This window comes from Dermochelys coriacea, chromosome 12 (genome assembly GCF_009764565.3).
Source record: "Dermochelys coriacea isolate rDerCor1 chromosome 12, rDerCor1.pri.v4, whole genome shotgun sequence".
Lineage (NCBI taxonomy): Eukaryota > Metazoa > Chordata > Testudines > Dermochelyidae > Dermochelys > Dermochelys coriacea.
Window position 1 is genome coordinate 43,510,076 of NC_050079.1, and position 27,992 is coordinate 43,538,067.

The 27,992-nt window shown below is 52.3% G+C and overlaps 1 protein-coding gene across 6 annotated transcripts; it reads right to left on the minus strand.

Annotated features, from left to right (window-relative positions):
* Positions 1-337: 337 nt before the first annotated feature.
* On the minus strand, positions 338-27,878 carry DHX38 (DEAH-box helicase 38). 6 transcript variants are annotated; one of them, XM_038367763.2, is made up of 27 exons: positions 27,552-27,878; positions 23,224-23,589; positions 22,302-22,489; positions 22,036-22,146; positions 21,405-21,576; positions 20,302-20,420; positions 20,080-20,156; positions 19,164-19,319; positions 17,064-17,225; positions 15,860-15,967; positions 5,732-5,844; positions 5,507-5,644; positions 4,998-5,184; positions 4,730-4,915; positions 4,252-4,392; positions 3,989-4,099; positions 3,742-3,858; positions 3,390-3,497; positions 3,164-3,276; positions 2,443-2,651; positions 2,194-2,348; positions 1,945-2,100; positions 1,719-1,853; positions 1,512-1,637; positions 1,205-1,300; positions 834-955; positions 338-619 (listed from the first exon to the last, which is right to left on the minus strand). In XM_038367763.2, exons 2-27 carry the CDS (start codon positions 23,544-23,546, stop codon positions 535-537), a joined length of 3,714 nt encoding a protein of 1,237 aa, XP_038223691.1. In that variant the 5' UTR covers positions 23,547-23,589; positions 27,552-27,878; the 3' UTR covers positions 338-534. The 6 variants fall into 6 exon arrangements, with proteins under 6 accessions (XP_038223691.1, XP_043350664.1, XP_043350663.1 ...); XM_043494729.1 differs by having other exon boundaries at positions 27,721-27,811; XM_043494728.1 differs by lacking the exon at positions 27,552-27,878 and adding an exon at positions 26,803-26,968.
* Between the last annotated feature and the right edge of the window lie 114 nt (positions 27,879-27,992).

Genomic DNA, 27,992 nt, shown 5'->3' on the forward strand with positions numbered 1-27,992 from the left:
GTAGGGAGGGGTTCTCCCCCCAGCGTAGGTAATTCACCTCCCCGCAAGGCTGCAGTGACAGACAGACAGGTGTGCATTGTCTACACTGGGGGCCTGATGGGCACAGCTATGGCTCTCACGCTGAGGATCTTGCACCAGCCTCTCAGAGCCATGCGACACAGGGGCAGCTGCTTCAGGCTGGAGCCATGTCGCACACATCCATGGCCAACAGCTTGGGGCCGCTTCATGCTCATACAGCCTTGGCCCCAGCCTCCAGTCGTGTTTGCACCTGCAAGGGGCCCTGCCCCCGGCAAGCCAGCAGGACCCCGCCAAGTGCAGCACAGGACAAAGCAAGGGCTGGAGGCCACCAACATTTATACAAATAAAATTATTTCTCCTCTGTAGCAAACAGTGCCAAGGTGTGTGCAGGTGCCAGGGCAGGGCAGGGCCCCAGCACCCCAGAGTCACATTTACACACAGCGGGGAACAGCCCTGCCAGAGCCAGCTCCCCACAGGGAATCCATCAGCCCCAGGCCAGCATAGGGAAGCGCCTGCTCACAGACCGAAGCGGGCAGGAGTGCGGCGTGGTGTCATGGGCTCCCCCTGCTCCTTTCGCCCCGGAGTATAGATCTTCAAAGACCTGCGAGGGAGAGCAAGGGCCATTAGCCATGGGGCCGGAGAGCTTAGAACCCTGTCAGCTAGGCCCAAAGCCCCAGCGCTGGACCTGCTCCTCCCCCACTCGGGGGCTACTCACAGCAAAGTCATTATCACCCTAGGGCCCCAGCAGCCCGCAGGCGAGAACCATCCACATGCGGCCCTTTGGGACAGCCCCTGCTACCATGCCCAGCACCCACCTCACGCTGCCCAGTGGGTTGCGGCGCTCCTGCTCTTCCCGGCGTGCTCGCAGCTGCTCTTCAGCCAGAGCCATCTCCTCCTCCATGGCAGACACCTCCTCCTTGGCCCGACGGCGGTTCTCCTGCAACAGCAGCAAGGGAAAGGGCTCAGTTGCAAAGTCCCAAAGAGTTGGGAAGGGGAGACCTATTCCCAATGCTGCCTAGCTGGGTGCCCTGCGCCGCTCCCCAGGCCTGCAGGGGTGTGGGCATAGCTGGGCACAAAGCGGCAGCATCAGCTTGGCTGTGGGCAAAGCCCAGCCTCCATGGAGGTTTCCCCCTCCCGTTTTACAGAGCTATTGGCCTGCACCCCTGGCAGCTGGGAGGAGCCTTACCTGACGCGACTTCCCCGCATGCTTGATGCTGTAGAACATGGGGCCCAGCTCCGCTAGCCACTCTCCGTCCACGGACGTGACACACTGCATGTACTCCTGGGGGGAGAAGGAGCAAGGGCAAGGCCAGGCCACAGGGGTCCCATCCTCCCCTCCCCAGGTATCGCTGCTACTCAGCCTCCCTCAGCCCAGCACTAACCGGCACAATGGACGGCAGAGCTCCTGTGGAGGGCCAGGCCCCAACCCACGCCACCTCCCGCCCCCTCTGAGAACATCTCACCCGCAAGCAGAGAGGGCATTGCCCGCTCACCTTGGTGGTCATGACCAGCTCGTGATACACGATGTAGTCTGGAGTGTAGCCCATGCCAAAGAGAGAGCTGGTGGGGTGCAGGTGGCAGGGCATGCCGGTGCGGATGTTCACATACTCCCCAATGCCCTGTGCAAAAAACCGGGTTAGCACAGCCCCGGACAGTACCCTGCCCCCCCCAGCCTGTGCCCTGCACACCCCACCCTTCACCTTCAGCTTGGCAGCCTGGTGGAAGTATGCGGCACAGATGCACTTCCTGACGATGTCCCAGTCTGAGCCACAGGATGCCAGGCTCATGCGCTGCTGCACCATGATATCCTTCAGCTGGGCGCGCACCTCCCGCACCTGCAACAGCGCATGCCTGTCAGGCTGCCCACTCACTTTGGAGACCCCACCCTCTGCCCCTGCAGGCCCTGGCCTCCCAGCACTGCCCCACCTTCCTCATGGCCTTGGCGTGGATGAAGTGCTGGTTACACCACAGCATGGAGTAGCTGTTGTTCTTCCACTGCAAGTAAACATTTAGGTAGGTCAGGTGATCGCTCTCCGGAACAGCAAACTTCTCCCGCACCTGGTCACTCTCTTCCTCCCGGCCCTAGATGGGAGCAGGGGGCGCAGGGTTAGAGCTGGAGGGGAGGTATCAGCCCCCCAGCCCACACACAAGGAGAGGAGAGGCAGCGGCACGCACCTTGGGCCGGTAGAAGATGGCGGGCACAGAGAGCATGGAGACGATGAGCAGGATCTCGGAGCTGCAGCCCATGTCACAGGAGACAATGAGCATCTTGGAGAGCGCCGGGTCCAGCGGGAACTCCACCATCAGGCGCCCTGTTGAGGTCAGGCCACCTGCCAGAGCAACACAGGAGCCGGTAGCAAGTCAAGCTCCCAGCGCCCCCTACCCCCTCACCCTGAATCCCCCAGCTCTCCCCTCCCTCCTCACCTGTGTTGTCCATGGCTCCCAAGATCCACAGCTGGTACATGGAGTTCAGCATGTTGTCCTCAGGGGGCGGGTCCATGAAGTGGAACTGCAGCAGGTCCTGCACGCCCAGAGACTTGAGCAGCAACACCACGTTGGCCAGGTTCGTGCGCTGGATCTCAGGCACCGTGGTGGTCAGCAGCTCATTCTTGTAGGCGCTCTGGGTGTAGAGCCTGGGGAACCGAGGCCATGAGCGCCATTCCCTCCTCCCCAGCCAGCCCCTCAGATAGCTCCACTTCCCCACTGAGCTCAGCTACAGCAAGCCGGGGCAGGTCCTCTAGAGCAGGGATCCTGGGCACAGTCGCTGCAGCTCCAGCTTGCCCTGCTTTGGGGCAGGGAGCAGACCCTGCACACGGCCCCAGCAACACGGCAGGAGGGGCTGGGTACACAAGGAGATGCCATCGCTGCAGCCGAGGGACCAAGGCAGCTAGCTCTGGACCTGCTGCTTCCCTGTGGTGCAGTTGGGAGACCCCTGAAATGGGAGCACCCCCTCCAAGCTGGGGCACTTTGGGCTGTGCACTGGGAGCTGCCAGGGGAGCCTTGGCCACACAGTTCAGATTTCCCTTCTCCCCTGAGCTCCAGGACCCTTCCCACAGAGCTGCTAGAGTCAAGCCAACCGAGGGGAAGCAGCTACTATGTCCACAGCTCAGCACCCAAGGGGTTAATATTGCAGCGAGGCACCTACCTGAAGCACTGACCTGGGCCCGTCCGGCCAGCACGACCCGACCTCTGGTTGGCATTGGCTTGGCTGATGGGGTAGATCTGCAGGGCATCCATCCCTATGCGGGGGTTGAAGACCTGGCAGGGCAGGCAAAGAGCAGTGAGACAGGTGGGAGGTGCAGGGCAGGGCCCAAAAGGCGGCTACGCAGCAGCTCCAGGGAGCAGGGCAACGCCATTGGCCCTCGCCTCACCTTCAGTTTGCAGTAGCCAGAGTCAATGACAAACATGATGCCATCCACAGTCAGCGAGGTCTCCGCAATGTTGGTGGCGACAATGCATTTCCTGACACCGTCCGGAGCCTGCAACACACCAGATGTCAGCGCTCTGAGGGGCTGGCAGCCTGCAGCCCCCGACTGACAGTGCCCCCAGGGATGCAGACAAGGAATGCCAGGATCAGCGCCCCGCAGGGAGTGGCGGGTCCCTGGCTTTTACCTTTTGCACAGTCTGACATCAGGTGCCCCCCACACAGCAGGCCCTGCCCTGGCCAGTCCCATGCCCAGCAGCCACTGCTCCCCTCTCCCAGGAGACCCTACCACATGCTACCTTCTGGAAGATCTTGGCCTGCAGGTCAGAGGGCAGCTGAGAGTAGATGGGCAGCACAGCCAGAGCTGGGGCCTTTTCCAGTTCCTCCAGATGCTCCACGATCTGCTCCGAGGCCACCTGGGGACAGAGAGGGGAGTGAAAGCAAGCAAAGGCACAAGGGCCGGGGGGTGAGGGGGAAGAGGAGTGCCTAGTGCCTCCAGGTCCCAGGGAGGGGAGGTGCCTAGTGCCTCAGGCACACTGAAGTCACCTCAATGTCCTCCTGGCCTGGCATGAAGATGAGGATGTCTCCAGGGGCCCCAGACAGATGCACCTGCAGGGTCTGCTTCACCGCAGCCTCCACGTAGTCCTCCTGCGGGGTCTGAAAGGCAGAGAGCAGTTCAAGGGGGGCCTGGCTGCCCACACCCCGACTCCCCCCCGTGCACAGGACCCATCACACAGAACATCCACCTCCACTCCGTGCGCAGCCAGACCTGCCCAGACCCCCTCTCCTCTCACACCCGCCCCGGGCACCTTGCTGAAGAGGACATCAACAGGGAAGGTGCGGCCAGGAATGTGGAAGATGGGAACGTTCCCAAAGAAGGAGGCAAACTTCTCTGCGTCCATGGTGGCCGAGGTGACAATGAGCTTCAGGTCCGCACGCCGCGCCACCACCTGGAGAGACAGACTGCAAGGGCAGCATGGGGCAGGGCCCAGGCAGGCATTGGGCTGACCACCCCTCCCCCCAGACACTGAAGGAGGGGACAGGGCCCAGGCCACTCCTCCTCCTCCCACCCCCGACACTGGGAGAGCAGGGTACTGTGCTGACTCCCTCCCCTCTCTGCGAAGGGCACAGCTCACTCCCCCTGCCCCAGAGCCTCCATCTCTCTACCCTTCCCTCCCCAAGTCCCAGCAGAGCATCCAATCCGTGCTCCCAGCAGCCAGGCTCTGGCCTGTGTCTCTGCTGCCCCTACACCATCCCATGTCCCGCCCCACCCTCAGGTGCACCGACCTCCCGCAGCAGGCCGAAGAGCACGTCTGTGTTGAGCGAGCGCTCGTGTGCCTCATCCATGATGATGGCGCTGTAGTGGTCTAGGTCGGCCTCGCGCAGGGACTCCCGCAGCAGGATCCCGTCCGTCATGTACTTGATGACTGTGTTCTCTGATGTGCAGTCCTCAAAGCGGATGGCATAGCCCACCTGGAGAGCAGAGAAGTCAGCACCTGCAAGCACACCTCACTAGCAGTCCAGCAGGGCTACCCCAGGGCCTGGCCAGACTCACCTCCTCTCCCAGGCTCACGCCCATCTCCTCGCTGACCCGCTTGGCTACTGACATGGCAGCCACTCTGCGAGGCTGGGTGCAGCCGATCATGCCGTAGTCGGTGTAGCCGTCCTCATGCAGGTACTGGGTCAGCTGGGTGGTCTTGCCACTCCCAGTCTCCCCCACCACAATGACAATGCTGTTATCCCTAGGGAAGAGCAGAAAGAGGGCTCTCAGCAGCGGGCTTCTCTCCCTGCTCCAGCATATGAGCTGCGCAGCCCGCTCCCACAGCCGAGGGACCCACCCCCAGTGCAGAGAACTGCCTGAGGGAGGGAGGGGGAGCAGGGGAAAGCAGCAGTGTCCCCATCTCCTGATGCCTTCCAGTCAAGGCTGGAGGCCTCTCTGGAAGATGCTTCAGTCAGACAAGTTATTGGGCTCCACCCAGGAGCTGTACAGGAGCTGACGGCCCATCTGGCTTTGCCTCTCTACCTAAGAGAAGCTGCCCGGGAGGGAGGGGCTAGCAGTGGTACCTGATTATGGTGAGCAGCTCCTGCTGCACAGCAAAGATGGGCAGATACTGCCTCTGCTCCACAATCGACTTCTTCTTAGCAAACTCGCTGCTGGCCTCGCTCTTCTCCTTCATGTGATCAGCAAACTTCTGCTCTGTCCTGGGGGAACACGGCAGCCCCTGAGTGTGTGACTCCATGGACCTCACCCAAGTCCCAGGCTCAGAACCCCACCAAGCAGACGCCTACCTGTAATCCACCTTGCCATCTTCTGTCAGAGTCTGGTCCGGCTCCTCCTCTTTCTTGATACCCATAATGTCTCCCAGTTTGGTGCCAGCCAGCTCCCAGTGCTTGTGCTGAGCCTGAAAGGCAGAGAGCAAAGTGCCAGCTCATCAAAAGAGCAGAGGAACAAAGAGCCCAACCCTCTGCAGTCACATCCCAGATGGGACATTCGTAGTCAGGCATTGTGACCATCTAGTCTGGAACCTCACTCATGACTCCTGAAGCATCAAGCCCATAGCTTCTGGGTGAGCTAGAGCAGATTTGTTTTTAGGCAGACACCAATCTTGATTTAAAGATTTCAAGTGCTGGGGGATCCACCACATCCCTTGGTAACTTGTTCCTACAGTTAATTCCTCTCACTATTAAAAATTCATGCCTTATTTCTAGACTGAATCTGTCCATCTTCATCTTCCAGCCACTGGATCTTGACTCAAACCCTTAACTTCTCCCTCATGCACACAGAGTAACAATGGGATCCTCTCCAATTCACTCTAGAGGCCCAAAAAGCCACAATCAAGAGAAGGTTGCACTGGTTAAAAAACAACCTAGCTTAGAGGGAAAGTGAATGCAGCTATGAAAAATAAATACATTTTTATATATAGATATAAACAAATGGAAGAAAGATGATGTTCACAGAATGAAATTCAATAAGGACAAATGCAAAGTACTCCACTTAGGAAGGAACAATTAATTGCACACATACCAAATGGGAAATGACTGCCTAGGAAGGAGTACTGCAGAAAGGGATCTAGGACTACAGTGAATCACAAGCTAAATATAAGTCAAAAGTGTAACATGGTTGCAAAAAAACTAAAAACAAACATCATTCTGGGATGTATTAGCAGGAGTGTTGTTAGCAAGACACGAGAAGTAATTCTTCCACTCAACACCATGCTGATTAGGTCTCAACTGGAGTTATTGTGTCCCATTCTAGGCGCCACATTTCAGGAAAGATGTGGACAAATTGGAGAAAGTCCAGAAAAGAGCAACAAAAATGATTAAAGGTCTCGAAAATATGACCTATAAGGGAAGACTGAAAAAACTGGGTTTGTTTAGTCTGGAAAAGAGAGACTGAGAGGGGAGATGATAACAGTTTTCAAATACATAAAAGGTTGTTACAAGGAGGAGGAAGAAAAATTGTTCTTCTTAACCTCTGAGAATAGGACAAGCAGCAATGGTCTTAACTTGCGGCAAGGGAGGTTTAGGTTGGATATTAGGAAAAAATTCCTGTCACGGTGGCTAAGCACTGGAATAAATTGCCCAGGGAGGTTGTGGAATCTCCATCACTGGAGATTTTTAAGAGATTGGTTAGACAAACACCTGTCAGTGATGATCTAGATAATAACTTAGTCCTGCCTTGAGTTCAGGGAACTGGACTAAAAGACCTCTTGAGGTCCATTCCCATTCTATGATCCTATGAAGCCTTTTAAAGTAAATTAAGAACAAAAAAGATCCTAACAACACTATTGGTCCATTGCTGGATGGAAAAGGTAGATTTGTCAACAATGCAGAAAAGGTAGGTAAGTTCAATAAATATTGCTGTTCTGTATTTAGGGAAAAAACAGATGATGTAATCATATCATCAGTCATACCATAAGCTGATGCAACACTTTTCACTCCAGTAGTAACACAGGCGGATGTTAAACTTCACCTATTGTAGTAAGGACATTTTACAATCAGCAGGTCCAGATAACTTGCAGGTCCAGAGTTTTAAAAGAATTGGTCAAGGAGCTGCTGGGATGTTACTCTTGGAACACTGGGGAAGTTCTATAAGACTAGAAAAAAGTGTATGTCATGCCAATATTTAGAAAAGGTAAATAGGATGACCCGGGTAAAGACAGGCTTGTCAGCCTGACGTTGATCCTGGGCAAGATAACATAGAAGCTGATATAGGACTCCATTAATAAAGAATTAAAGGAGAGTAATGCAATTAATGCCAATTAACGTGGGTTTGTGGAAAATAGATCCTGTTAAACTAACTTGATATCAAATTTATGAGATTACAAGTTTGTTGGTAACTGTGCTGTTGATGTATTATTATTATTATTATAATTTGCTGTTGGAGATGGTGACAACAAATGATTTGCAGTGACAACTGAATATCGTAAGGATGTTCTATGCCCCCACTTGAGACATCTAGATAGACTTATGTGTAGTGCTGGGGAGGAGCCAGTGGTCATGGTACATGTAGGTACCATAGGGAGGGATAGGACAGAGGTCCTGGAGGCGAAATTTAGGCTACTAGTTAAGAGATTAAAGTCCAGGACTTCCATGGTAGCATTGTCTGAAATGCTTCCAGTTCCACATGCAGGGCCAGTTAGACAGGCAGAACTGCAAGGTCTCAATGTGTGGATGAGACAATGGTGTAGGGAGGAGGGGTTTAGATTTATTAGCAACTGGGGAAACTTCTGGGAAAGGGGGAGCCTATACAGGAAGGATGGGCTCCACCTAAACCAAAATGGAACCAGATTGCTGGCACTTAACATTAAAAAGGTTGTAGAGCAGTTTTTAAACTAAGGGCTGGAGGAAAGTCGACAGGTGCGGAGGAGCACGTGGTTTGGACGGAGATATCCCTTAGGGGAGGAACTACTAATGGAAATTCTCTATGTCCTCGTAAGGAAGAGACTATGGAAGATGATAAAATACAGGTAGGATCTGATGAGAAACAGTCAAATGAAAAAAAGTCTCATTCAATTACATCATGTAATGGGAGACAGCTAAAAAGTGACACGTTTTAAAAGAGCTTGTATACCAATGCTAGAAGTCTAAATAATAAGATGGGTGAACTAGGAGTGCCGTGTATTAAATGAGGACATTGATATAATAGGCATCACAGAAATGTGGTAGAATGAGGATAATCAATGGGACACAGTAATACCAGGATATAAAATATATCGGAAGGACAGAACAGGTTGTGCTGGTGGAGGAGTGGCACTATATGTGAAAGAAAGCATAGAATCAAATGAAGTAAAAATCTTAAATGAACCAAACTGTACTTTGGAATATCTACAGATAGTAATTCCATGCTTGAATAATAAGAATATAGCAGTAGAGCTATATTACCGACCACCTGACCAGGTGGTGATAGTGACTGTGAAATGCTCAGGGAGATCAGAGAGACTATTAAAATAAAAAACTCAATAATAATGGGGGATTTCAACTATCCCCATATTGACTGGGTACATGTCACCTCAGGACAGGATGCAGAGATAAAGTTTCTTGACATCTTAAAAGACTGCTTCTTGGAACAGCTAGTCCTGGAACCCACAAGAGGAGAGGCAAGTCTTGATTTAGTCCTAAGTGGAAGACAGAATCAGGTCCAAGAGGTGAATATAGCTGGACCGCTTGGTAATAGTGACTATAATATAATTAAATTTAACATCCCTGTGGTGGGGAAAACACCACAGCAGCCCAACACTGTAGCATTTAATTTCAGAAAGGGGAACTACACAAAAACGAGGAGGTTAGTTAAACAGAAATTAAAAGGTACAGCACCAAAAGTGAAATCCCTACAGGCTGCATGGAATCTTTTTAAAGACACCATAATAGAGGCACAACTTAAATGTATACTGCAAATTAAAAAACATAGTAAGAGAACCAAAAAAGAGCCACCGTGGCTAAACAACAAAGTAAAAGAAGTGAGAGACAAAAAGGCATCCTTTAAAAAGTGGAAGTTAAATCCTAGTGAGGAAAATAGAAAGGAGAATAAATTCTGGCAAGTGAAGTATAAAAATATAATTATGAAGGCCAAAAAAGATTTTGAAGAACAGTTAGCCAAAGACTCAAAAAGTAATAGCAAAAAAAATTTGAAGCACATCAGAAGCAGGAAGCCTGCTAAACAACCAGTGGGGCCACTGGACGATCAAGATACTAAAGGAGCACTCAAGGCCAATAAGGCCCTTGCGGAGAAACTAAATGGATTCTTTGCATCGGTCTTCACAGCTGAGAATGAGGGAGATTCCTAAACCTGAGCCATTCTTTTTAGCTGATAGATCTGAGGAACTGTCCCAGATTGAGGTGTCATTAGAGGGATTTGGAACAAATTGATAAACTAAACAGCAATAAGTCACCAGGACCAGATGATATTCACCCAAGACTAGTTAAGGAACTCAATGTGAAATTGCAGGACTACTAACTGTAGTCTGAAACCTATCATTTAAATCAGCTTCTGTATCAAATGACTGGAGGATAGCTAATGTGATAACAATTTTTAAAAATGGTTCCAGAGGTGACCCTGGCAATTACAGGCCGGTAAGCCTGACTTCAGTACCGGGCAAATTGGTTGAAACTATAGTAGAGAACAAAATTGTCAGACACATAGATGAACATAATTTGTTGGGGAAGAATCAATATGCTTTTTGTAAAGGGAAATCATGCCTCAAAAATCTACTAGAATTCTTTGAGGGGTTCAACAAGGACAAGGGGGATCCAGTGGATATAGTGTACTGAGATTTTCAGAAAAAAAAAAAGGAGTACTTGTGGCACCTTAGAGACTAACAAATTTATTAGAGCATAAGCTTTCGTGAGCTACAGCTCACTTCATCAGATGCATTTGGTGGAAAAAACAGAGGGGAGATTTATATACACACACAGAGAACATGAAACAATGGGTTTTATCATACACACATCCGATGAAGTGAGCTGTAGCTCACGAAAGCTTATGCTCTAATAAATTTGTTAGTCTCTAAGGTGCCACAAGTACTCCTTTTCTTTTTGCGAATACAGACTAACACGGCTGCTACTCTGAAAACTGTAAGGAGAGTGATCACTTAAGATAAGCTATCACCAGCAACGGGGGAGTGGGGGGGGGGGAGAAGAAGGAAGGAGAACCTTTCATGGTGACAAGCAAGGTAGGCTAATTCCAGCAGTTAACAAGAATATCTGAGGAACAGTGTGGGGTGGGGGGGAGAAAACCTTTTGTAGTGATAATCAAGATGGACCATTTCCAGCAGTTGACAAGAATGTCTGAGGAATGGGGGTGAGGGGGAATAAACATGGGGAAATAGTTTTACTTTGTGTAATGACTCATCCATTCCCAGTCTCTATTCAAGCCTAAGTTAATTGTATCCAGTTTGCAAACTGGATACAATTAACTTAGGCTTGAATAGAGACTGGGAATGGATGGGTCATTACACAAAGTAAAACTATTTCCCCATGTTATTTCTCCCCCCCACCCCACCCCACCCCCCACTGTTCCTCAGATATTCTTGTTAACTGCTGGAATTAGCCTACCTTGCTTGTAAAATTGGAAAAGGTTCGGAAAAGGGCAACAAAAATTATTAGGGGTATGGAGCTCTGCCATATGAGAAGAAATTAATAAGACCGGGACTTTTCAGCTTGGAAAAAAGACGACTAAAGGGGCATATGATTGAGGTCTATAAAATCATGACTGGTGTGGAGAAAGTAAATAAGGAAGTGTTATTTACTCCTTCTCATAACACAAGAACTAGGGGTCACCAAAATAAATTAATAGGCAGCGGGTTTAAAACAAACAAAAGGAAGTATTTTTTCACACAACACACAGTCAACCTGTGGAACTCCTTGCCAGAGGATGTTGTGAAGGCCAACACTCTAACAGGGTTCAAAAAGAACTAGATAAGTTCATGGAGGATAGGTCCATCAATGGCTATTAGCCAGGATGGGCAGTGATGGTGTCCCTAGCCTGTTTTCCAGAAGCTGTGAATTTGCAACAGGGGATGGATTACTTGATGATTACCTGTTCTGTTCATTCCCTCTGAGGCATCAGGCATTGGCCACTGTTGGAAGATAGGATACTGGGCTAGAGGGACCTTTGGTCTGACCCAGTATGGCCATTCTTATGTTCACTATTGTTTGCACTGATCATTGATTATTTCATGAGGAAGGAAACTGAAGAATTTTATGGACAAACAAAGCACCACCCAGCTTTTGGCAGACACAGCAAAAACAAGTTGGTTTGTTCATCAAGAGGAAGACAAAGTATATAGCTATCAATGTCCCAAAAGTAACCCTCAGAATAGACGAAGAGCGAGATGTGCAATGATGGTGACACATGCTAGATGTCAAGCAGCAACTATCAAAAGCAGCAAACAACTTTCATAAACCGAAAAAGATATGGAAGAGTAGCTGATTGGCACTGACACAAAAATCTTAATTTTTAACATTGACATCATGTCTGTCCTCCTTTATGGAGCACAGTCATGGCAGTCTACAACAGAAATTGGTAAGATCAACTCATTCCAAAGTAAATTTCTGCAAAAGATCTTCAAAGATCATTGGAAAGAATTGCTTGCAACATCAGAAACTAAGTAGAGCAAAGCATCAAATATGCTACGACGACGACGGACATATTTAGGACACACTTTAAGGATGCCACCAACATGACCTTCACCACAATGATATGGAGAAAAAGACAGGGACCTAGAGAAACATTTCACAGAACCCTAGAGAAAGGAGCCAAGTCCATAATTTCATCTTGAACAGACCAGCACAAGGCTGAAATAAACGCCGGAACCTGGTGGACACCCTACACAGCAGGAGGCCACAAAAAGAAGAAAGATTCTTCTTAGACTTCTGTAAGGCATTTGACTGGGGCCCACACAACATTTTGATTAAAAAACTAATACACAGAATCACCATGCCACACATTAAATGGATGAACCACTGACTAAATGACAGGTCTCAAAATGTAACTGTAAACAGGGAATCACTGAGTGGTTGCCTTTCTCGTGCAGTCCAATAGGGATTGGTTCTTGGCCCTAGGCTATTTAACATCTTTCATCAAGGCCCTGGAAGAAAACAAAGTCACTGATAACATTTGCAGATAACACAAAGATTTGGGGAGTGGTAAATAACGACGAGGACAAGTCACTAATACAGAGCACTCTGGGCTCCTTGGTAAACTGGGCACAGCAAACAAAGTGTGTTTCAAGACGCCAAATGTAAGGCAATACACCCAGGAACAAAGAATGCAGGCCATACTTACAGGATGGAGGACTCTATCCTTGTTGCACTGACTTTGAAAAGGACTTGGGGTCATGGTGGATGGATCTGCTGAAGATGAGCTCCTAGTATGACACTGTGGCCAAAACGGTTAATGCGATCCTGGGACGTATGAATGGGAATATTCAATAGAAGGGAGATTATATTACTTCTGTATTTGGCACTTTTGTGACCATTACTGAAATACTGTTTCCAGTTCTGGTGTCCACAGTTCAAGAAGGATGTTGATAAATTGGAAAGGGTTCAGAGAAGAGCCATGAGACTGATTAAAGGATTGGAAAACCTGCCTTACAGTGATAGAGTCAAGGAGCTCAATCTAGCTTAACAGAGAGAAGTATAAAGAGGTGACTTGATCTCATGGTGAAAAATATTTGAAAATAGGCTCTTCAATCTTGAGGAGAAAGGTATAACATGATCCAATGGTTGGAAGTTGAAGCTAGACAAATTCAGACTGGAAGAAAGATATAAATTTTACCACGAAGGGTTAAAAAAATGGAACAATTTATCAAGGGTTTTAGTGAATTCTACATCACTGGCAATTTTTAAATTAAGATTGGATGTTTTGCTAAAAGCTATGCTCTAGTTCGGGACCCCAAAGTAGATCAAGTCCCCATTTTAATGGGGTCGCCAGGGCTGGCGTTAGACTTGCTGGGGCCCAGGGCCAAAGCCCAAGCCCGAGGACTTCACAGCCCTTGATGGAGAGGCTCAGGCTTACAAGCCCTTGGGCTATGGCTCTGCCGCCCACACACACACACCTCGAGTGGTGGGGCTTGGGCTTTGGCCCCCCTGCCCAGGGCAGACTCAGGCTTCGGTCCCCCCTCCTGGGGTCACATAGTAATTTTTGTTGTCAGAAAGGGGTCGCAGTACAATGAAGTTTGAGAACCCCTGCTCTAGTTCAAACCAGAATTATTTCAGGGAAGTGCAACAGCTGGTGTTATACAGGAGGTCAGACTAAAATCACAGGGGTCCCTTCTGCCTTTAGAATCTATTAATGCAATTCCTTTGGACACGGGGGTCTCCTTCGTTGCAGGGGTTGGAGGAGGAACACAGCGAAAGAAGGCTGACTCCCCACCAGCCAGCCTTCACCTTCTTATTTGCCCTGGTTCAACTCTGCTATGTATCAAAAGGGTCATCCCCTTGATCTGGTCTCCACCAAGCACTGCTCTCTCTGGCTGTTGAGGCCCCCACTCTCCAACCCTCCCATGTTCTCTTCTCAGCATCACCCATCAGTCCCACCTCAGACTGTTACTCCGTCTTTCCATGATTTCCAGTCCATCAGCATTGACTTCTTGTCTGCTCTCAGCCCTCTCCTCTCTCTTTTCCATGGATATCCTTGAGGAGCGTCTCCATGATTCATTCTCTTCCATTCTCGACTCTCTTGTCCCTCTCTCCCATCACCAGATCTACCCTGCCACCTCCCAGCAATGGGTCAGCCACAACAGCCACTTCCGCCCTTCCGGCTCTCATGTTGCAGAGCGTCTCAGGTGGAAATTCCGTGGCTGGGCTTATTCCCTCCGTTCCAAATGCGTAATCTCCTCCTTCCATTCTGCCATCTTCCTAGCTGAACAACTCTACTTCTCCAGCTGAACTGAATCCCGCACCAACAACGCCAGCTGCCTTTTCACCACCTGACTTGCTCCTCAAACCCTCCTTCCGTCCCCTCCTCTCTCGGCACCAATTTCTTCCAAGAGAAAAACTGGCAAAATACAACATATGATCTTCCCCTCCCTTCAGCTCACCTTCCCTTCCCACTCCTTCCCCCCAGCTCTCACCACCTTCTCCCTGGTCATAGACACAGAAGTTTCTCAAGTTTCTCATCTGTTCTCCTTCTCTAACTCCACTGACCCCATCCCATCCCCTGATCTTCCTTGCTCCCACTCTCCATCCTCTCCCTTACTCTTCTGCTTAACTTCTCACTCTCCTCTGGCTCTTTCCCCCTCACAACACAAGCACGCTGTAGTCGCTTACATCTTAAAAACCCACCCTTGACCCCATGTCCTTTGACTCCAACCACTGCCTCGTTTCCCTTTCCTCTCTAAGCTCATTGACCATGCTGTCTACAATAACTGTCTGGAGTTCCTCTCTTCCATTTCCATCCTAGTCCCCCTCCAACTCAGCTTCTGCCCTTTACACACCATTAGAGACTTCGCTGAGAGTGGTTTCAGTGACCTCTTCCTAGGCAAAGCTCAGAGCCAGTACTCCATCCTTATCCTCCTTGACCCGTCAGCTGCCGACACCATCGACCATGTTCTTGAAATCTTGTCCTCCACTGGCTCCCATGACTCTGTTCTCTTCTAGTTCTTTCCCTACCACTCTAAACACTTCATCAGCACGTTCTTCAGAGAATTCTCCTCATCCTGTCTCCAGCTTTCCATGGGGGTTCCACAAAGCTCAGTGGCCCCTTCAATTGCATTAACTATCATCTCTATGCAGATGTCTCACAGAGCTACCTCTCAACCTGAGACCCATCTTTGTCTGTCCAAACTAAAGTCTCAGCCTGTCTCACTGACATCTCCTCACGGGTGTCTAGCTATCAGCTCAATCTCTAAAACCGAGCTCCTACCCCCGCCTTCCTTCTCGATCGCTGTGAACAACCCTATCATCCTGCCTGACATTCAGGCCTGTAACCTGGGAGTCATCTTCGACTCGTACCTTTCTCCAGGTCCTCACCTCTGGGCTATGTCTAAATGGTACTGATTCTCTTTGCACAAAATCTCTAGCGTACAGCCCTTCTTATCCATCACACTGCTGAAACTCTTGGCCCGGCTCTCCTCGTTGCAAGTCTTGACTGTGTCTCTGGCCTAGACAAATGCAATCTTGCCCCCTCCTTTGCCATAATGCCTACAAATAACTGGACAGCGGCTAGGCTGCTGGGGTACCGAGAGCAGAGCCTATCCTGCAGTCCAGCACTCTGTCACAGGTTCCTTGGATTCCCCACTGGCCTGTTTATAGCCCGTCGTTTGTCTTATGTTTAGGGGCAGGGACCATATGTGGGTTCTGTGTTTGTGCAGCACCTAGCACAGTGGGGACTGGTCCATGACTGGGGCTCCTAGGCGCAGACAGTAAAACAGATCACCCCACCTCCAGGAGATAGCAGCCACACCAGGCACCTACCTTCTTGCGTTCCTTCTGTTCCCTGTGTTTGCGCACCAGCTGGCTGCCTTTGCGGGCGATAATCGCCAAATCCGAAGTGGCATCCTTGACCGGGATGACTGGCTCTGGCTGGAGGGGAGGGGCAAGAGAGGGAGAGGTCCCAAATCAGCACTGACTGATGCCTTGTCTACACTACAACGTTTTGTCCGCAAAAGGCAGCTTTTGCTGACACAACAGGGGAGGTGTACACACCACAAAGCTACTTTTGGTGGCAAAACTCTGCTGTTTTGCCAACAAAATAAAACCACAATGAGAGGCATAAAGTTTTTGTGGCAAAGTTAAAGGGACAAAGTATCAGTATAGACACTGCTGTTTGTTTTGTCAAAATAACTGGCTTCCACCAGTATCCCAAAATGCCTGCTATGGCCGCTCTGCTCACGGTTTTGATTTCTGCTGCCCTGCAGGCATGCGCCCCTCCCCTTTCAAAGCTCCGGGAAGTATCTGACAGCCCAGCTATTTGGGGAACAAAAAGCAAATCATTGGCGTGCCATGCTCCTGTTCTGCCCTGCACTGCGAGAGGGAGGTGGGAGAGGAGAGACTGCTGAGCTGCTTTGAGATTCCTCTGCATGGAGAGCTCACAGAGCTGCACAGGATGCTGCTCCTGGCAGCAGAAGAGGCTGTGAGAGAACTCACAGGAAGGCAGGCAGAGTTGGCTGCTCTAGGAGAGATTCCTGTGCCAAGCAGAGGGGGCTGACATGGGGGGGGAGTCCCCCTCCCCCTGCCTCAGGATAGGTCAGTCAGCCTGCTGTCTCCCCCGCCCCAGACACACCACTCTTCTCTCCTCTCCTCCTCCCCCACCCCACAAACACACACTCACTTCAGTTGAAAAAACAGCTGACAATCTACTAGGATGCCCCTGAAAGGATGGGATTGAGGAATCTGCATCATGTGATGCTGTATCTGATGCATGAGGCATTGCAAACCCTTCCCACAGCACCGGGGGTGGATAGTTGCACAGTGGTATCACTACCACAGTGCACTGCTTTCTGTGTCGACACAAGAGCTGTTCATGTGGATGCGCTCTGCTGACACAAGGAGCTAGTGTGGACATACAACAGCAGCTTTAATTAAAGAGGCATAACTTTTGCTGACAAAACTTTGTAGCGTAGACAAGGCCTGAGCTTCCTTGCAGTGGCTAGTGGCTCTCCCCCAGCAGAGCCCCTACCTGCTTGGTGAAGACGATCCTCCCATCCAAAAATGGGGGCACCAGGTTGTGTACCAGCAGGTGCACTTTGGCTGCGTTATCTTCCTCAAAGTCCTCATCCACCTCTAGCCGATGGACCACCCCGCTTGTCAGCATGCGATTGGTCTCCCAGCGCTCATTGTCCTGAAGGAGAAACACAGGCATCAGGGTTACAGACCCTGCTCCAGCTTGTGGGGTGGGCACAATACCCTAGCTTCCCTCATCAGCCTGCCACACTCACAGATGGAGAACAGATTCCTCACATCTAAGCTACAGCTCCCTTCCTCACCCACAAAGAAAAGGAGTACTTGTGGCACTTTAGCGACTAACAAATTTATTTGAGCATAAGCTTTCGTGAGCTACAGCTCACTTCATCGGATGAAGTGAGTGTAGCTCACGAAAGCTTATGCTCAAATAAATTTATTAGTCTCTAAGATGCCACAAGTACTCCTTTTCTTTTTACGGATACAGACTAACACGGCTGCTACTCTGAAATCACCCACAAAGAACACTCTGACTTGTATGGCTATCCTACTGTGAGAGACTCACAGAGCAGCTCCAGGACAGTAAGACTGTGACGTGGAGAGGCTGCAGGGGCAGCCATTGGTCTGGCCATAGTGAACTTTAGCCCTCTCAGCAGGCTGATGACAGATACAATGCGTACCTGGTGAGCTGGGAACATGGGGCTTAGCCAGGCCAGTCGCTCTGGGAGAAATGCTAGCGGAGACTCCCCAGGAAGAGGGTTGTGGCTGGAAGCCAGGTCCGACTGCAACGCAACCCATCTACAAAGAGTGCCTTTGGGGCTGCATTTGCAGAGGTCTCTGGTCCGCAAGCAAAGAGGGAAGCACCCCCGCCAGAGATGGCTAGGAAGATGGCACTGGCAATGCAATGTTCAGATCTGATCACCACAGTAACAGAAAATATCAGGAGGCCAAGCCCATTCAAAGGACAAGCCACAAAAGTGATTGAGGAGCTGGCGGGCTGATTGGGAGGGAAGATTAGCAGCACTCCATCTGCCCTGCCCAGCTGAGAGATCACTAAGGGGGAGACCATGGCGTCAGTGCGCACAACTCTAGGGAGAGGAGACAACCAGGGGCCCCACAGGGAGGGGGGAGCCAGAAGGGTGGGGTAACATTAGAGTTGAGTGGCTGCAAGGAAGGCAGGCTGGGCTGTAGAACTGTTGCCCCAGGGGGGAGTCTCTCATCACTGGGTGCTGTATGACAGGCATGCTACCTCTGGATCACTCCAAAGCTCAGGACGTTGCAGGGAGTCTGGATACACGACTAGCCAGTGTGCTAAGGCAGCACCTGGGTGTTACTCCTGGGAGAATTCTGTGCCACTGGGCAGGGGCAAAATTCATGTCCCACACAGATTTCTTTGCTTCCCCACAGAAAAATGACAGAGGTGTGAGATCACCCCGCAACCCTCCCCAGGGACACGGACCTCTGCAGCAGGTCCTGCCCTTGTGCGGTGTCAAAATTCAGTGCAGCCTCACCTCTAAGTCCTTGTCCCAGAGGAGCAAAGGGGGGGGCTGCAAGGTGATCTCCCACCTCTGTGCAGCCAGTCACCCATGCTCCCCACTGCCATACTGGAGCCTCCACATTTATTTTTTGACAAAATTTGCAGAATTTTAAAACATTGTGCACAGAATTTTTAATTTTTTGTCGCAGAATTCCCTCAGGGGTTGGGTGTGCTTGCAGTGGGCAGGGGACCCATCACTCTAGTCCTAACCCCAGCCTCCAAGTGACAGTAGCTAGGGCCTGCCACACCATGTACATCTAGAGCACTGGGACACCCAGACTCAGGACAGGGCCACAGCTCCCACTGTCCATCCCTACACCAGGGGTGGGGGGGCGACACCAGAGCGATGGGGCATGGCTCCATCATACTTCCCAAAGCCAGAAGCTTCTTTCGTATCCCTCGCCCATGCTAGGCCATCCCAAAGTCACCTTCTATTCCCTCCACCCTCTTGATCTGCAGGACCCGTCATCCCTACACCCCACCCCCCAGTAATATGGGAATCCCTGGGGTGGAAAGTGCCCTGAATGTTCAGAGTGGCCTGGCCCCGCCTTGCGCTCCTGCCTCATTGATCTGCCTCCGCTGTGCAGAGATGCGCTTCTGCTTCTGCTTGTGCAAGTGCTGCTCCCGCTTCTTCACATACTCCTCAGATGAGTAGGCCAAGGGGTTGTGGAACTCGTCGTAACCCTCGTCCATCATGTACCAGTCCCGGTCGGCTTGCTGAGAGATGGGGGCAGGCATGGAGTTGGGAAGGAGAGAGATGGGGAAGGCAGGGTGAGAATGGCCAGAGACAGAGCTCAGGTGGGCTGCGCATTCAGCCTGCTACCAAACTCCCAGAGGAGAAGTGCCCTGACATGCAGGACTCCGGGGCCTGGCTCACATTCCAGAGGTGCTGATCAGGCCTGCTCGGAGGAGGGGCTGCCCCAAGCTAACCCTAGCTGGGGGGCTCTGTCTGCAATGGAGAGCAGCCATACTCAGTCTCACCACTTGGGGGAGCCAATGGCTCAGAACAGGATCCAGAAAAGTGTGCAGACAGCATTCTGGGAACTGAGTGTCCAATCTCCACAAACAGACCCCCTGCATCCATGGGATCCCACACTGAGCCTCAGCCCTCCACTGAGCCACCCAGCCCCCAACACAGGGACCCTGCACTGAGCCACCCAGACCCCAAGAGATCCCATCCCTGAGGCCCTAATGGGTCTTCCCTTCTCCCCCCCACCCACAGAGGGACCCTTCCCCATCACCCAGCATCCATGTATAGCAAACCCAGACCAAGCACCCACACCCTGCTGAGCCTCCTCCACCCGACACACTGGGGCCCCACAGACCCCTACGCGGTTCTGCCTGCCTTGGTGTGCCTCAGACCCAGGCTGTGTGTGCTCTGCTCTCAGGCCTCATCCCAGCAAGTCAAGGTACAGAGGAGCCCTCCTGCCATTTCCACCCTGGCTCACAGCCTCTGGGCCGCCCGAGAGGCTCTTACCCGCTGGTCATCCTCCCACTGCTGCCGCTCCTCCTCCGTCTCAAAGGAAATACCCTCTTCTGCATCTTCACGCCTCCCTGGAGAAAGGAACAATCTGGTCAGCACAGGCCGTCACCAGCCCTTGCCCCCTGCTTCTCAGCCAGGAGGCCCCAGGAAGCCAGCCCCGTGCTAGTCTCAGTGATGGAGGAGGGGCCAGGTAGTCTGGTCTCTCCTCTGCCACACCTTTGCCCCTGGATAGCCGTGGAGTGGCCCCCAGGTGCCGCCGGTCATCAGCCCATTCATTGTATTTGTAGGAAGGGGTGGGCAGCGGTGTCTCATCCGGGTACTTGTTCTTCACTGACCTGCAAAAACAGAAGCAGGACAGGAATGACTGGCCAACCTCATGGATTCGCCAGAGGGGAACTGCAACTTATGGCTCACAAGCCACATACCACCACCAGTGTTCCCTCTAATTTTTTACGTCCATGTGCAGAATGAATTGTGCTATGTGCACCAATATGGAGGTGGTATGTGACACATAACAAAATTCATGTGGGGGGGGGCCGAGGGGTTCAGAGTGTGGGAGGGGGCCAGGGCTGGGGCAAAGGGTTGGGATGTGGGGGAGGAGGTGAGGGCTCCAGTTGGGGGTGCGGGCTCTGCGGTGGGGCTGGAGATGAGGGGTTCAGGATAGAGGAGGGGGCTCAAGGCTGGAGCAGAGGATTGGGATGCAGAGAAGAGGGCTCTGGCTGGGGGTGCAGGATCTGGAGTGGGGCCAGGGACGAAGGATTTGGTGTGAAGGAGGGGCTCAGAGCTGGGGCAGAGGATTGGGATGCAGGGATGAGGACTCTGGTTGGGGGTGCGGGCTCTGGGGTGGGGCTGGCGATTAGGGGTTCAGGGCTGGGGCAGAGGGGTGTGGGCTCTGGGGTGGGACCAGAGATGAGGGGGTTGGGGTGCAGGCTGCCCCGGGGAGCCCTCTCTCACTACAGCAGCTCAGGGACAGGAGAGAGGAGCCTCTCCCCAGCCGTGGAAGCTTCGGCAGGGCTGAGCTGGGGGGGAGGGGGAGGGGCGGAGGCGCTCCTCTCCCCCAGCTGCGGCAAGTCCAGGGAAGGTCTGCGCTGGGGGAGAGGGGAGTACACCTCTCCCCACCGCACAGGCCCATGCTGGGGGAGAGGCATCTCCCCCCACCACAGCCCTGAGCCTCAGTGCGAGGCTTAATAGGCAGCTGCGTGGCCACACAGTAGCACAGCTTAGAGGAAACTTAGACCCTTGCAGCATCATCAGGGGGCGCAGCCCCCTCAAGCTACCTCTCAGGCACCCTGCTAGGCCCTGCCCCTCCATCCCACTACCTGTCCCGGTCCCTCCTGTCTGCATCACGAGCGGAGGATGCCCGATGGCTGCGGTCGCGCTCGGAGTCCCTATAGGAAGGCGTAGGGGAAGGCGACTCCCACTGCGAGCGCCGTGAGCCGCCATAGCCACTGTCCTCTTCCTCCCAGCTCGAGCGAGATGGTGTGGCTGCATCTGGGGAAAGGAAACTGGGTCTGATGCCTCATGCTGAGCCAACCTAGGCCCCTGCAAAGTTGCATCCAGGCCTGGGACCTTCCAAAGGGGAGTAGAGCAAGGGGGCCCTCTTACATGTTTACCAACTCATCCTGGGCTTTCTATGGGCTGACCCAGATAGTCTAAGGAGACATGCCCCCAGGGGAATAGCTGCCACAGCTCCCCGTACCAGCCACGCAGACCTGCAGCCATGCTCCCGGGCACAGGCGCAGACTCAAAGGTCACCCCAGGGCCCCCGCACCCCAGTCTCACTCCCCAGGAAGGCTGTAGATATGAGGCGGTTCACTAGTCATGGGCCTCTTCAGCCGGGGACTTTCGCTCCGCTCTCCCCTGGTGAAGGGGCCAGAGCCCCTCAAGCGTAGCGCATTGCTCCTGCCAGCTCCTGCGGAAGAGCCCTGTAGGAAGGGCAGCTGCTCCTACCCTTAGGTCGGTGTCTGGGGCTCTCTGGTTCACCCCTCCTGCTGCTGCCCCTCTCTGACGAGCCATCCCTCTCTGACCGGCTGCTGCTATGACGGCTCCTGTCCCGCTCCTCTGCAAACAGAGTGCCGAGTCAGACATGCAGGGTGTGAACAGCCTCCGGAGCCCATCACACCCCAGATTCAGGACCACACCCTGGGATTCAGAGCAGCCAAAGCCAGGGTCCCAGAGCCTATGTCAGCAGTCACGAAGGTCTCCAGGACAGTTACCTCGGTCCCGTTTACGGTCGTGGTCCCGCTCTCTATTGCGCCCCCGCTTGTGCTCCTTCTCCTCCTTGGAGGAGGCATAGACACCATGCTCTCGCCGTTCCCGCTCCCGCTGCCGGCTGCGCTCCCAGAACTCCTCGCTGACCCCCCCAGTGTGGGACGGCGTCTCCACGTGGGCAGAGCGGTAATGCCTGAGGGGCAAACGGCAGTTCAGCAGGGTCAGGAACGTACTGTGACTCTGCCTGCAGCCCCCACTACTCCCTGACACGTCACACAGGAGCCTGCCCTCATTCACTACTAGCCTGGCAAGGCGTGTGCAACTGGAACCTGTGCCAAAGAACTGAGCATGACAGCCTGCCTGCAAATTCCCTTTGCTCCCAGCTTGGCAGGCATGTTCCTACCCTCCACCCATAAGGCAACTTTAAGGGAACCCACTGCCTCCCTTCAGCTGGCCTCAGCAGACCCCAGGGGGAAGGCACAAGCCTCAGTAGCTGAGACAAAATGCTTCCAAGAACAAGGAGGAAACACTCCCAAGGGGGCTGGGACAAGGTCTTGCCAAGGAACACCTGGCTCCTTCTCTGAGATACGTATGTGGCAACCAGACTTGTCTCCACCCAAGGCCCTTCACTTGGGGAAGCCTCCAGACCTCATCCCCATGCACGAGCCTTCACTCTATCTAGCAGAGTTCAGCCCTCCAACAGCTCCCAGCCCAGAGAAATCTCAGTCTCTCCTCTCCTCAGGTGGTTGGGGCCCACAGTTTCTCTCCTGTGTGCCCTGGATCCAGCACAACAACTAGCTCCATGAATCAGCCCAGTTGCCTTCAGGCACTCACTCCAAGCCCCTTCCTGAAAAGGAGGACATGGCAGCCACCCAAGGAATGGGAGAGGCCCTAAACTCCCCTCACACCTCGTGCCAGGACCGTCACCTGTCCTGCCGGCTGCTCCTGCTGGCCCTGTCGCTCCCCTCCTCCTCAGAGCCTCCCAAATCATCTTTGGACTCCTCCCAATCTTTGTAGGAGGAGACTTTGGACTTCTTCTTGTCCTCTGTGTCTTCCTTCTCCTCTCGCTCCCTGCGTTTCTGTGCAGCCAGCAAGTCCAACCCCAGCAGTGAGGTGCGGGGGGCTGGAGCTTTGAAGACATGCTGCTCACTGCAGGCACTTTTCTTCTTGATGATCAAGCCTCCAACCTGTGTCTCCAGATCAGCTCCTTCCAGCCGGTGCATCGAAGTGTCCTCAGGGACATCCTCCATCGCTAGGATCTTGTGGCCCAAGCAGTCTATTCCCTGGGGCTCTCTGAAAGGAACACAATCAGGCACTGGTATGAGAAGACAAGGTTGTTGAGATTCATGGGATTGGGCTTCTGATTAACTAAGAAGAGAGGAGGAAAGGGGCATACATGGGGTTCCCTGCACTGCTCTCTCCCAAAAAAAGCAAGCCTCTCACTTTCCCAGGAGACATGACCGAGGAGCTCAGAGTTCCAATTTCCCTTCAGGGGAAGAAGAATCAATCATTTCTGGATCAGTGCTGAAGAAGTTCAAAGCCCCAAGACACTACACTAGGAACGTTTACACTGTCAAGCTGACAACCTAGGAGCCAGATCTCCTTTCAAAAGCCAAACCCCCAGATAGTTCATCTCAGCAATAGACTACCTCATGGGTAAAAGCCCTTTCAACTTCTAGAAAAAAGGCCCCCCCATCCACATTCTTAGAAAAAAACATCAGCCTTCCCCACCCTACTCCACATCCTTTCCAAGCTCAATGTCTGGATAAACTGATCTCCTTCTGGCATCCTAAAACATTCTCTATACAAAGCAATCCTTTAGGAACACAAGGCTGGCCAGATCAGATTGGACCCGGGGCCCATATAGTCTAGGCTCCTGTCTCAGACAACGGCCTGTACCACCAGCAGCTTCAGAGAAAAGGTGCATGAAACATTGCGTGTGTAGTTATGGAATAATTTGCCCATCAGAAAAACCCCATAAATTAGACAGGTGCTTTATGCCCTAGAAGAGAAGGATTGTACCCCTCTTTTCATCCTAATGCAAAACTGGATATTCTCATTCATGACAGATGCCCAGTCCTTTATTGAATGCTACCAAAATACTGGCATTGGTGATATCTTGTGGCCGTGGGTTCCAGAAGCTAATCATACATAGGCTAAAGCATATTTCCCTTTTTATCAGTTTTAAACGTGCAATGTCATTGAACATGCCTTCCTCTTGAACTGTGAGAGATAAAGAACAGTGCCCATTTGGCATGCTCCGTTCAAAACCTCTGCCAGCCCCTACCCCAGATGCAACACAAATCTCCCCACAGAGCAGCCTGGCTCCAATGAGCAAGAGGTTCCTGGGGCCCAGCTGGACCCACTCACTGCCCGCTGCCCTAGCCTTGCTGCTCTGCCCAGCCCAAGCTATTGGCTCTGTGTCTTGATCCCATAAGCTCAGCCCAGGCCCCCCACCTCACTCCCAGGCTGGGCTCTCCTGGGTACAAGTTACACCCTGAGGGACCCTCAGGCCCCTGTGATACAACAGCCCATTGATGCAAACAGGTAAAAGCTTCACTGTTCTTTACAAGCAACTCCTGTTTCAGACCTAACAAACTCACTATATCTAATACAGAGGCAAGTGGGTGAGGCAATATCTTATTGGACCAACTTCTGTTGGTGAGAGAGACAAGCTTTCTAGCCACAGAGCTCTTCATGTCTGGGAAAGAGGGTCACATATTGTTTAAGATAAGTAGTTAACACATGGTAAAAGGTTTCAGAGTAGCAGCCGAGTTAGTCTGTATTCGCAAAGAAGAAAAGGAGTACTTGTGGCACCTTAGAGACTAACAAATTTATTTGAACATAAGCTTTCGTGAGCTACAGCTCACTTCATCGGATGCATTCAGTGGAAAATATAGTCAACACATTATTACAGTCAATACTGTATTTTCCACCGAATGCATCCGATGAAGTGAGCTGTAGCTCACGAAAGCTTATGCTCAAATAAATTTGTTAGTCTCTAAGGTGCCACAAGTCCTCCTTTTCTTTTTTACATGGTAAAAGGCCATTCAAGGTGAAGTAGCCCATTAACACCTTTGCACTAATAGGACGGAAAAAAAAAGGTGGGGGGAAGGCTGGCGGGTTACAGACTGTTGTAATACACCACAAATCCAGGATCTTTATCAAGACCCTGATTTTTGGTGTCACGCAGTTATGAATTTAAGTTCCAGGCTTGTCTTTTGAAGGCATCGTGCAGGTTTTCTTTGAGGATGAGGACTGAGAGGCAAGATATGGAGTGATTGTTTTGTGAAAAGTGTTCTCCCATGATTGGTATGCTGGTTTTGTCTGTTATTTTTCTGTGAGTTCATTCGAGAGCATAGTGATTGCCTTGCTTCACACACATGGCTGAGGTACCCCAAATATTTGTGATAAGCATGTGTAGGACCATAGCTCTTAGAAGGTGTGTTGTGAGTAGTACTGATCCTAGTAGCTGTGGAGGTATGTCTGCAGGTTTTGCATGTGTTGTTGTGGCAGGGTCTAATGCCACTCTGAGGGTAATCTTCACTAGTGGTTGTGTGGTCGCAGCACCTCCACAAAGGGAGTAGAACCCAGCGCTGGTGCACTCTCTACACTGCCACTTTACAGCACTGAAACTTGCAGCACTCAGGGGTGTTTTTTCACACCCCTGAGTGAGAAAGTTACAGCGCTGTAAAGTGGAAGCATAGACCGGGCCTTGGTGTGTCTGCGGGGAGCCTACTGATGATGATGAGTTTTATGAGATGGGGGGTTGTTTGAAGGCAAGAAGAGGGGGCTCCTGGGTTACTGCAAAGGTGTTAACAGGCCACTTCACTTAGAATGGTTTCTTACAATGTGTTAACTACTTATGCTAGCTGTACACTCAGGGTATGTCTTTACTAGCAACATTAAAGCGCTGCGGTGGTAACATAACATGGCTGTGTAGTCGTGGCACCACTGTCTACACTGCCACTTTACAGTGCTGAAACTTGCAGTGCTCAGGGGGGTGCTTTTTCACACCAAAGTTGCAGTGCTGGTAAAGTGGCAGTGTAGACAAGGCCTCAGAATACCCTTCCCAGACCTGAAGTGCTCCATATAGCTCGAAAGCTTGTCTTTCTCACCAACAAAAGTTGGTCCAATAAAAGATATTACCTCACCCTCCTTGTTTCCCCCATATCCTGGGATCAACACAGCTAGCTACAATCCCACAGTGTACACCACATACACACTTTCAAGGTATTAATTTATTAATAATCAATCACAAGGCTATGTTAACATTAGAGACCTTACAGTATCACAGGTCTCTTGTCGACATAATTAAACCACCCCCTAGAAGCAGCTGTGCATACTAGCACTTATGCTGGCATAATTTAGGTCACCCATGGGGTGGCATACTCACACCCGGAGCAACATAAATTTTGCTGACCTAAGTGGTAGTGTAGACATAACCTAAGACATGCATCTGTGTGTAATAGTTAAGGAATAATGTAACTATATTGAAAACTTCACCCTATAGTCTTGGAGTAAAAGACAGTCACCAGAAAGTCTTATGTCCCAGTGATGGCCCACTGATGTAGCGCAAGGTTCAGCTGTCCTCACGTGCCCCATCCCACAACAGTCAATGGAAAACCATCAAAAATAACAAAACCCCATCAAAGCCACTCGAAGGTAAAAAGCAACCTTGTAACACAGGATCACCCTGTCTATGAATAGAGAAAACGCCGTCTGGAGGCTTTCGTCTCCCCTGGGAGCGTTTCAGGAAAGACGGCATCCCTGTTCTCGTAAGGCCGGCCGGCCAGCCCTGCGACACACCAATCTTTGCGGGGGGGCCTTTATTAGATAAGAAAGGCAACCATCAATCACGCCGGCTCTAGCTCGCACTGTACGGCTTTGCTTATTGTGGCCGCTTCCATCGCTCTCTTCTTCTTAGCAGACTCTCTGCTCCCCTGCAATACGCCCGAGTCTGTTGAACTACAAGCCCCCGAGCAGCCGCGAGGCTGGTAACGGGCAGCGGCTCTGCGGGGCAGGGCTGGTACCACGGGGACGCTCCGAGGGACCCCAGGACGGGGGCCCCGCTGTTAACCGGCCAGGCCGGCGGGCGGGCGCGAGCCGCTGACGGGCTCCTCGGCCCCCGGTGCCCCGAGAACCAACCACGGCGCCCGCCCGGCCGGGTGCCGCCACCCCCGGCTCGCCACCCCCGGCCGGGTCCGCCGCGGCCTCCGGCCTCCCCCGCACAACTTCCCCCTCCGGCCTCTCACCTCTCGGCCCCCCCCAGCCCCGCCACGCGCGTCTCCTCGACGCCCGTTCCGCAGCCGCCTCAGCGCTCACTGAGCGCCGCCATTCCCGTCCCACAATGCCCCGCGAGAGCAGCCGCTCTGCCCCGCCCCGCCCCGCACCATAGAGAGACAGGCCGGGAGCCGGGCCCACCATAGAGCGAGGGCGGGGGCTAGAGCGGCCCAGGCGCCCGAGCTCTCCCGGTCCGCCCCGCGTGGGGGCAGAGGGAGGAAGAGGACTTTAACACGTGACAAGCCTGACCCGGAACAGGAAATGTGTCATGTGATGTAACACCCCGCCCCGAGCTGTGCACCCCCGATACTGCCCCCCTCTGCCCCCCTCCCGCACCCCCCGGTACCGCCCCCCCGGGCTGTGCCCCCCCGATACTGCCCCGACTGCCCCCCGCCCGCGCCCCACGGTACCGC

Bases quoted from the DNA above. Each gene is read 5' to 3' on its own strand.
- DHX38 (XM_043494727.1), bottom strand. From the start codon at position 23,546: ATGGAGGATGTCCCTGAGGACACTTCGATGCACCGGCTGGAAGGAGCT. The intron at 4,393-4,729 runs GTCGGTGCACCT...CTGTCTCTCCAG, and splicing joins TCTTCGGCCTGCTGCGGGAG to GTGGTGGCGCGGCGTGCGGA. The intron at 3,498-3,741 runs GTAGCATGTGGT...GGTGTGTTGCAG, and splicing joins AGGCCAAGATCTTCCAGAAG to GCTCCGGACGGTGTCAGGAA.